The sequence below is a fragment of the Tupaia chinensis genome, unplaced genomic scaffold, assembly GCF_000334495.1.
Source record: "Tupaia chinensis unplaced genomic scaffold, TupChi_1.0 Scaffold143758_1, whole genome shotgun sequence".
NCBI lineage: Eukaryota > Metazoa > Chordata > Mammalia > Scandentia > Tupaiidae > Tupaia > Tupaia belangeri.
The window spans coordinates 976172-986746 of NW_006203607.1; the positions used below are offsets into that span (position 1 = coordinate 976172).

A 10575-nucleotide genomic window follows, 5' to 3' on the forward strand; every position below is an offset into this window, starting at 1 on the left:
GGCGTGAAGGGGGGGGGCCGCCAGGTCCCGCGGTGAGGCAGATCCAGGGAGCGGCCTCGGGAGTCTGCGTCTGACCGACTCGGAGCTGTGCTGGCGGTCCGCCCTGCAGGAACGCCCGCCTCTCGCGGCCAGCACCACAGCCCCGCCCGGGTGGCCCTGAGGTTGAGCGCCAGCGCCATCGTGTGGCGCATCCCTGCTGCGACATCCCAATACCACCCCAGGATTCACTGTTTCCCTCCTGGGTCCCAGGCTTGATCCGGGTGAATGGGCCAAGCAGGCAGGAGCACCCACAGGGCCCTGCAGGAGCCCAGATATGGAGGACCTGGTGAGCCCTGCCCTGGGTGCAAGGCCATGGGCTGAGTGCCCGGCACAGCCGCCACCCTCCCCGCGCCTCGGTTTCCTCCCGGTGTTCAGGAGCCCTCCTGAAGGACACCACAACACGCTGGTCCCAGCTCCCTCATAGCAGCCCTCTGGAGGCTGGCCTGGCTGCCTGCCTGCTGGGATGGTGTGGCCAGCTGGAAGTTATGACAGCTAAGGTTCCTGGAGCCCTCACACTCCTCTCCATGGCTCCGCAGGTGGCTTTACTGTCACCTCATCTTACAGAAAGAGAAAATAAATTTTCCATCACCACATAGCAAGAAAGTGGTGGCTCTAGGATCCGAACCCAGACCACCTCCTGCTTACTGATGTGGGTTATACATGAAGTCACGGTTGTACGTCCAGGGTGAGAGGCGAAGGCTGTAGACCTTAGTTCTGACCCAGCCACCAGTTGGCAGGAGGATCTGGGTGAGCCCTGGCCTCACCATGTATAAATGGGGGCAGGGGCAGGTGAACACCTGAGCAGGGCTGGCCCCTGCCAAAGTCCTAGGCAAGGGCAGTAAATACCTGGGGCAAAGCTCAGCAGTCCCCCATCGCTCCTACTCCAGACCCAACCCCCAGGCCCGCCCTCCCACTCCCTGTCATTCTGCACCAAACTGCCACAAACCCCACCCTTAGCCGCAGGGTCTGCTCCTGCCTGCCAGCCCCAGCTGGCCAACTTAGCCCACCTGTCACCAGCCTCCCTCTGCAGGCCAGAAACACCAGTGCAGACTCTGGGCCACCTGCCAGGACAGGGGGGCATCAGCAGAGCTCTCCCTAGCATCTGCCTACTGCCTATTGCAAAGATGTCCAAAGTGGACTCCTAACAGGTTAGAGGTGACCCAGCTGGTTGGGGCCATCCCACCAGAAGCCTGACCCCAAGCTGGTGTTTCTGGCTCCGCCTGCCCTGGGCTGGGGATGGCATGGGCTTCTAAAGGGCAGCAGCTTCTCCAGAAAAGTGCACAGCTGGGATGGGACCCTGCTCTGCAGCAGGCCAGTGTAGCCACGCCACCCACAGAGGCCAGCTGCTGTCTCGCCAGCCAGCCACAGCCTGTCACCACGACAGACATGTGTCTGGACTGCCCACCGCTCTGCGTTGCTGGCCCTGGAATGACAGCTCACTGTTAATGTACTAATAGTGACGGTCCCGATCCAGGCCTTGCCGGGTGACCCCACACCTGCACCTCCGGGCAAACCCTGTGAGTAGACTGTAATGTTGACGGAGGGGGAGACTGGGGCACAGCCAGCCGCTGTGACTGGCTCTTGGGGAAGCCAGCCCTTAGAAACCAACGAAAAGAAAAAAGTTAAAAAGACTTTCATTTGTTGGGCTCGATGCCAGTCTTACCATTGCCTTAGTGGGAAGTTACTTAATCCCGCGCACCTCAGTTTCCTCGGCTCACTGAGGATGGTAAGAATTGCTCTGCCCAGAGCCCTCCCAGCTGAACCCTGCGTTGCGGGCACAAGGTTGTGACTTACAAGGTGCTCTCACACCTGGTCCTCGCTGGGTCTTCCCGGCCCTCGGGGCCATTGCCGTGGCTAGCATGCCCCACTGGCAGACAAGGACAGCAGGGCTTGGGGGGAGCAGCCGTGGGGTTGGCCGTGACCGTGGTCTCCTGTGTTGGCTCCTCAGGAACCAGCGACGACCCGTTCCAGGACTCGGAAGGGCGAGAAGGCTCAGAGGCTGTAGAGGAGCACCAGTTTTCAGACCTGGAGGACTCAGATTCAGACTCAGACCTGGATGAGGACGAGGATGAGGACGAGGAGGAGAGTCAGGACGAGCTGCCCAGACCGTCCTCGGAGGCGCCTCCGCCCGGCCCGCCACGGGCAGACTCCTCGCCCGCCCAGGGCGCTGAGCCCGCAGGTGCCACTTCTGGCCGTGAGGCTGCGCCAGGCAGTGCCATCTCAGACGCAGAGCACCCAGCAGCCAGCAGTCGCCCCGCGCCCAGCCAGAGCACCCCATGCCTCCTCCAGCTAGGATCGGCCCCCACAGGCCCCACGGAGAAGGACTCGGGCTCAGCCCTGAGCTGCAAGGTCACGTCCCCACGCAGGCCGTGGTCCCCAAGCAAAGAAGCTGGCAGCCGCCCACCCCTCGCCCGCAAGCACTCACTCACCAAAAGCGACGCGTCTCCCCAGCGATGCTCACCGGCCAGAGAGCCCCAGGCCTCAGCCCCCAGCTCGCCTGGCCCCCAGATGGGCCCAGGAAGGGACATCAGTCCTCTCCCCTGTGGGTCTCCAAGACTTCAGCTGTCACCTCTTGTCTCCTGCCCCCTGGGAAGAGAATTTCCCCCTCGAACGCATCTGCCCCCCCAACTCGAGGGCGCCGCAGACCCAGGCACCTCCCGTCACTCACCCACCAGGAGATGGCCGCCAGGGCAGGCTGAGTCACCGCCACGGTCAGTGCTGCCAGGGAAGTGGGCCGTGGCCGGCCCGGGCAGCCCCTCAGCTGGCGAGCGAGGCCCAGGCCTGGGGCTGGCCCCGCGGGTTCTCTTCCCACCCATGCCTCTACCTCACAAGCTTCTCGGCAGAAGCCCCGAGACCTGCGCCTCCACGTGGGTGAGTTCCTGCCGGGTGGGGCTGGGCCGCTCCGCCCTGGTTGGGGGGATTGCAGCTCAGCCACCAGTCACTGGGCACACGTGGCCTGGGCACCAGCTGTGCCAGCACCGTGCAGGGTGCCTAAGCCTAGCGGGTTATTAAGCTTCACCTTGCTCAGAGCAGCAGAGTGTGGACTCGGTTCTACCACCTGCGAGCAGTGTGGCCGTGGTCATGGTGGAGGTACTGTGTGGTGCCCGTCCGCCCACCCCCATCCTGGGCACCCTAGGAGCAAAGAGCAGGGCTTCCCAAAGTCCCCCACCTCCAGCAGCATTGCCACCAGCACCGCCAGTCTGTCACAGCCACCATCCCTGTCACCAGCTACCACAACCCCACCACTGGCCACACCATCCTGTTGACTTTGATCTTCCAGAACCTTCCCTGTCACTCCTGGAGGAGCCTCAGCTACAAGGCCTTGGTTTTCAGTTTGAGGGTCACATTAAATCCCTAGCGGGCCCAGTGCAAGAGATGCACAGGTGGCTCCACTACTTGAGGGGTTGGAGGCTCCATGGGAGCCCCTGGCTCGGTTCCCAGACTGGCCTGAAAGGAGCAGGAAGGGTCACATGCACCTTCATCCCAATTAACTAGGAGGTTGGGGCAGGAGGATCGTGACCAGTGAGACCCTGTCAGAAATACCTCTCTCTGTCTCTGTATCTCTTTTTTTCTATCTATCTCTGATAAAGAAAAAAAGGCCTGGGTGTGGGAAAAGGTTGGGAGCCTTGGGTGGGGGCAGTGATTTTGTTTTTAAGAGAGTTTTTTCTATATAGTGCATGCACTCACCAAGAAACAGAGAGAGAGAGAGAGAGCAAGAAATCACCCCCCAGGGGGGAGAGGCCACAGTCCCTTATTTTCTATTCTCCTCTCAGGATTTCGGGCACACATGCACACACACACACACATGGCATGAGTTTTAAGCCACTGGGTCCAAGGCTCGAACTGTACTCAACTACATGGGAGTCCAGCAACATAACCATTATGCCATTTGCTGGTCCCAGCGACAGTGATTTAAGACCATTTTAGAAACAGGAGAAGCAGCAGAGCAAGGCCAGGTCACAGCATGGCCCCGCCTGTCCTCAAGGACAGGTGTGCCAGAGGGTCGGAGGCCATGCGTGTGCTTGTGTCTACTGCGAGGCTGGGTCAGGCCTGCCCCAAGGAGGCAGCTGGCCAGGACGCAGTCACAGGCGGGAGCTGGAAACCCAGTCAGGCCCCAGCTTGGCGGGACTCGCTGTGATAGGGCATCCCCTCACCCGCTCACGGCCTTGGCACTCCGTGTGCCCACCACACACCCTCGCCTCACCTGTCTTGTTTTCTGTCCCAGCAGAAGGCGGAGTCCCGAAGTCCGTCCTGCTCGCCTGGCCCTGTTCATCCTCTCTCTTCCCGACCCTTCTCCGCTCCCCATGACTTCCACGGCCCGGCCCGGACGGAGGAGAACGTCTTCAGCCACCTGCCTCTGCACTCCCAGCGCTTGCCCCGCGCCCCGTGCCCCTTGATTCCCATCGGTGGGATCCAGATGGTGCAGACCCGGCCAGGGGCCCACCCTACCCTGCTGCCAGGTCCCACTGCGGCCTGGGTCGGTGGTTTCTCGGGGGGTGGCAGTGACCTGACAGGAGCCAGGGAGGCCCAGGAGCGAGGCCGCTGGAGTCCCACCGAGAGCTCCTCAGCCTCCGTGTCCCCTGTGGCTAAGGTCTCCAAGTTCACACTCTCCTCGGAGCTGGAGGGCAGGGGCTACCCCAAGGAGAGGGACAGAACGGGCGGAGGCCTGGGCAGACCTCCTGACTGGGAGCCCCGTGGGGCCGAGGCACCCGCACACAGCCCCTGCACCCCACCAGAGGCCTTGCCCCAGCCACCCCAGGGCCACCGGCCCACACAGTCCTGGAGCCCCCGCTGGGAAACACCACGCCTGCTGGCCACGACCGAGACCTCTGCCACCCCGCCTCTGGACCGCAGCAGCTCCGTAGGCTGCCTGGCCGAGGCCTCTGCTCGCTTCCCGGCTCGGAGGAGGAACCTTTCTGGGGAACCCAGGACCAGGCAGAGCTTCCACGAGCCCTTAGGAAGTGGGGAGTCCAGGGCGCCTCCACCCCAGCCCGAGGACAGGGGCCCCCCCAGGACCTAGCCTCTCTCCAACTGCGTCAGCCTCTGGTTTCTGGTGTTCCACAACGGACGTTTCCAGCCAACTCCCTCAGATCAGCTCACCCTCCTGGGCTCGTTCTGCCCTCTGTCCATCTGTCCATCTGTCCGAGCAGCGCCTGCTCAGCCCCCATCTGTTACACTTTCCCATGCGTGGAGTGACCTGTGCCTTGTTCTATACTTTGGTTGCTTGAAAAGAAAACACATCACACACATACGTAGAAGGATACAGCCCCCGGCCCCAGGAGTAGGGGGCTGTGAATACTTCGTGCTCTTTTGAAAGCTGTAGGCAGGGCCTCCTTGCCCTCCTCGGCTGCCCTGCCATGGAGAACGCCTCATCCTCAGGGCTGGCAAGACCAACCACTGGCCGTGGGAGGGGGCGCGCCAAGGAAGCAGACTCGAACTTCAATGAGTGTGTAATTAGGTGGGTGCCGATGGGCATGGGTCCCGTGTTTGCCACCCATCCACCCGGCTAGTGACCGCTCCTCTCGGCCAGCAGAAGAAGCTGTGGCCCGGGGCAGAGGGACATGCAGGCAGGGCCCTCACTCAGCCTCTGCAGGCTGACCCAGGAAAATCCTCTTTTCCGTGTGTGTGTGTGTGTGTGTGTGTGTGTGTGTTTTGCAAGAAAAAAATTAAAATTGCTTTTCTTAAGAGTTCAACACAAAAATAATAGAAGCTGGTAGAAGGCAGGAGCTGGTTGGACCCCCCCCAGGCACCCAGGTCCTGGGCAGGCTGAGCTGTGGGCTGTCCTGGCATTTGAGAGGTGGCCAGAGCACCTTACGAGCCCCAGCCCCTTTCTCCTGCACCATGTCCATGCCCACCTCGGGGCTGGGGAAGAAGCACCATGGCCCACGCGTCTGCCTCCTGCTCCTGAGCATGGGCCTGGGCTTTGCTCTCCTGGCCCTGCCGTTGGCAGCCTTCCCTGCTCTAAAGTCAACCCCCGAGGCTGAAGTGGCAGGCCCAAGGCCTATTCCTTAGACTAAGCTGAGTTTTGTGTCACCTCGGTCCCTGGGGAGCAAGGGGCACCAATTCCTTCCTGGCCAGGCTTTCCCAGTGCCTGGCATGGGAGGTTTACAGGGACCCATTACAGGACCGCTTTGCAGCAGGATTTGCATTCTCTGTTCCTGCCCCTGCCCCTGCCCCCGCCCCCCAAAATACTCAGAACTCCTGGAAATGGTCTGACTACTGGTTAAGCCTCTTAAAAAGATACGTGCACTCTGCTAGAATGAGGGGTGTGTGTGTGTGTGTGTGTGTGTGTGTGTGTGTGTGTGTGACGCTCTCACGACCTCAGCTTCTGTTCACCTGAGGATGTCTGAATGGTCCTAAGTCTGAATTCTTCTCTGGAGCAGTCAGCACTAGCCGGTGCCTCCCTCCCTCCACCCCCACCTTCGAGACGCTGCCCTGCAATTTCTCACAAACACCTGCTTTGCGAGAAAAATAACGTCACCAGAAATTGAAATCTGAACTTAAAATCTTCTGCTTGAACTGTAGCTTCCCCAACCCTGGGGGGCATGTCCCACCTTCCAGAAGAGATTTTCTTTACTTTCTCCAATGGGGGGAAAGTGCAGGGACCATGGGCACAGCCTGTCCAGGCTGGGTACTGATGCCACCCCAGTGCTCGGTCAGACTGTAGGACTTGACACTTACTCGAGGGCTCCTGAACTGTTGACATTGTGCAGACAGGACACAAGAAGGGCCGAGACACCTCCACAAGCTCCCTGCGCTTAAACGTGCTTCCCTTCTGTTCCAGTTCAGGGCCCTTCCTTGCCTGGCTCCGACTGGCTGGACGAACCAGCCACAGATCTGGCCTTCAGCCAGACCACCCTGTCCACTCCCTTCCTCCTCGCTCAGAGCGAAGACAAGGGGGGCAATAGGGCGAGGCCCATGGTGGTCCACTGCTTTGGCCTGGCAGGAGCATGGGCCCAGGCACAGCCCATGCTAGAGAGCTTTCCTACCCTGCCTTCCATCCCACGCATGGCTGCCCATGGACAGAGACTACAGGAGCTGAGGCCTGGGAGCCAGATAAAGGGCTCCAGCCCATTGGAAACTTTCCTGGGCAGATCTTCTGGTCCCAGACCTACAGGCAGCAGATCAGGGCTCTCCTGGACCAGCCCTGACCTGGGGTGACCACGGCCCTCCCCCCGACACCCTCAGCTCTCTGGGCTTCATGCCGGTGCTCAAACACCCCACCAGCAAAGGTTTCCTTCCTGAGTGGCCTGTCATAGACAGTGTGACCAGCAGGGGGCATCCCGCAGTCCCAGGAGCCCCTGGATCTCAGAGAAGACTCCACAGGGGCCAGGAGCGACTGACGCTCTCACGACCTCAGCTTCTGTTCACCTGAGGATGTCTGAATGGTCCTAAGTCTGAATTCTTCTCTGGAGCAGTCAGCACTAGCCGGTGCCTCCCTCCCTCCACCCCCACCTTCGAGACGCTGCCCTGCAATTTCTCACAAACACCTGCTTTGCGAGAAAAATAACGTCACCAGAAATTGAAATCTGAACTTAAAATCTTCTGCTTGAACTGTAGCTTCCCCAACCCTGGGGGGCATGTCCCACCTTCCAGAAGAGATTTTCTTTACTTTCTCCAATGGGGGGAAAGTGCAGGGACCATGGGCACAGCCTGTCCAGGCTGGGTACTGATGCCACCCCAGTGCTCGGTCAGACTGTAGGACTTGACACTTACTCGAGGGCTCCTGAACTGTTGACATTGTGCAGACAGGACACAAGAAGGGCCGAGACACCTCCACAAGCTCCCTGCGCTTAAACGTGCTTCCCTTCTGTTCCAGTTCAGGGCCCTTCCTTGCCTGGCTCCGACTGGCTGGACGAACCAGCCACAGATCTGGCCTTCAGCCAGACCACCCTGTCCACTCCCTTCCTCCTCGCTCAGAGCGAAGACAAGGGGGGCAATAGGGCGAGGCCCATGGTGGTCCACTGCTTTGGCCTGGCAGGAGCATGGGCCCAGGCACAGCCCATGCTAGAGAGCTTTCCTACCCTGCCTTCCATCCCACGCATGGCTGCCCATGGACAGAGACTACAGGAGCTGAGGCCTGGGAGCCAGATAAAGGGCTCCAGCCCATTGGAAACTTTCCTGGGCAGATCTTCTGGTCCCAGACCTACAGGCAGCAGATCAGGGCTCTCCTGGACCAGCCCTGACCTGGGGTGACCACGGCCCTCCCCCCGACACCCTCAGCTCTCTGGGCTTCATGCCGGTGCTCAAACACCCCACCAGCAAAGGTTTCCTTCCTGAGTGGCCTGTCATAGACAGTGTGACCAGCAGGGGGCATCCCGCAGTCCCAGGAGCCCCTGGATCTCAGAGAAGACTCCACAGGGGCCAGGAGCCCTGGAAGCCCATTGCTAAGTGACAGAGACAGACACACAGACACTGGCCAAAAGGCTGCTGGCCCACACAGGTGCCCAGAGGGTTGGAATTGATGCCACCAGTCTTGGGGGTATGTCACTGGGCACATTTTTGACCTCCTTTGTCCCCAATCCCTTGAGAACAGAGCCCCAGCCCACACCCACACCTTCGTGGTTTGGAGAAAGACTACCCGGCATAGCCTTCCCCGGGACCCCTGCCCACGCCCAGCCTCTCCTACCTTCCCGGTTGGCCTGTCACGTTAGTGTTCCTCTTAGGAGTGGCAGGTGCTGGTTTGTGGCCACAGGCACCTGTTGGGTGCTCTGTCAAAATGTGCAGGACAGCTGCTCCTCACTACAGACCAGCTCTCGGCCCAGGGCCTGGGCAGTCGGGGAAGAACCAACCTGCCGAGGTTTGGAGCCAAATCTTGCCTTCCAAGCCGCTTACCCCCAGGCCCGCCCTCCAGGGTGCCCTCCACCCTCGGCAGTCTCAGGATCGATCTGGGTACTAACCCCGCTCTTCTCCAAGGGCAGGCCTGCCTCTTCCTGCCCCCGGCCCCATAGCTTGCCCTCTGGCCCCAAGCACTGAGCGCCTGCCCCCAGGAGCCCACCACACTGCACTGCCCATGTGCCCACCCCCATAACCTCCATTCGCCGGGCCCAGAAGTCCTGCCACCTCTCTCTATTGGAAAAAGTCTGAAAGAATTCGCTTTCAGATTGCTCTAGTTCACGCTCCGTTTCTATCCAGTCCTTTGGAATAGGCACAAGCAATAGATCTGAGCTGAATTTCTCTCTACGCCTTCCTCCAGACAAATCTTTCTTAAAGAAACAGTCCTTGCTGAACAGCCGTCTCGGGACTGATGTGCTGTGTTGACCAGGGGGAGAAAGTTCTTGAAGGCCTGTTCCACAAATTCTGCTTCTGTGTTGTGGATCCAGTCCGCTTTCCATTAGAAAACCGCTTCGGCACTTACGATCACTTTACTAAATCTAGTGTTTAAAAAAAAAAAAAGAAAGAAAGAAAGAAAAGAAACAAAAAACGTGTAGGCAGATGTAAGATACACGCTCTCTGTAAGCTAAATATTTGCCTTTTTTTCTAAAAGGTGTATGTATCCTGTCTGTGAAATTGTCTGTAGGAAGTTTCTATGTTCTTAAATGGCAATACATTCCAGAATCGTACTGTAGATAATGTACAGCGCCACACTGGGGTTGGGCTGGCTCTGCCTGTAATTTTATTTAAACTCGTTTCTACATTTGCATCTTGCGATGTTGGTATGGTATATATCAGTGCAAAAGAAAAAAAAATTGCAACAAAAACCCATGCAGGTCTAAAGCACAGAGTCTGACGTACAAACGGAAAACTAATGCGCAGTATTGATGTGTGTGACCTTGTTGTAAATTACATCTGTGAATGAGGAGTTTTTACAAGTATAATAATTGCCTTTATTACAGCTCTGGCTGAGTGTTCAGCCTGAGGATATTTTTAAAAAAAAAAAATAGCACGTTGGAATAAATTTGAAAATCCCAACATAGCCCTGCTTGCCTGGCTCATGGTTTGACCTGAGGGGTGTAGCATGTCAGAGTTGGAAGGACGCTGGGCGTCCCAGGAGCTCACTTACCTACAATCAGGCCCAGAGAAGAGGAGTGACGAGGCCACATCTCACAGCCGGGGACTCCCTGCGGTTCTGGACCCCAGGCCTGGCGAGGAACACTAGCTACATGGCCGCATGCTCTGGGCCTGGGCTTGCTTCCCAGGTCTAACCAGGTTACTACCGACGAGTTGGTTTGAAACAGCAGGATTCATTCTCCTGCAGTTCTAGAAGCCAGAAGTCTGAAACCAAGAGGTTGGCACGCTGGTTCCTTCAAGAGGCTACAAGTGAAGGACCAGCAGTTAGTGTAATGGCTCTGTCGCTGGACTCCCATGTAGTCGACCGCGGTTCGCATCCCAGACCCGGTGGCTCAAAACTCACGCCGGGCGCGTGTGCGTGCGTGCCCAAGATCCCGAGAAGACAGTGGAGGAGAAGCGATTGCGGTGTGGCCATCCCCCCTGGGGGGTGATTTCTTGCTTTCTGTCTCTGTCTCTGTCTGTCTGTCTGGCGAGCGCATGCGCCCTATAGCAAAAACCTCTCCAAAAAAAAAAAAAAAAAAGCTA

The 10575-nt window shown here is 58.7% G+C and overlaps 1 protein-coding gene across 3 annotated transcripts in view; it reads left to right on the top strand.

The window, feature by feature from the left end:
• Positions 1–7367, top strand: part of HIVEP3 (HIVEP zinc finger 3) — a 391696-nt gene extending 384329 nt beyond the window's left edge. For 2 of the 3 annotated variants that reach the window (XM_027766902.1, XM_027766903.1), the window contains 2 exons: positions 1988–2910; positions 4265–7367. In XM_027766902.1, coding sequence (XP_027622703.1) covers positions 1988–2910; positions 4265–5059 — 1718 coding nt within the window. In that variant the 3' untranslated portion in view covers positions 5060–7367. The remainder of the gene's footprint in view (positions 1–1987; positions 2911–4264) is intronic. The other variant, XM_027766904.1, reaches the window with a different exon arrangement.
• Positions 7368–10575: the final 3208 nt, after the last annotated feature.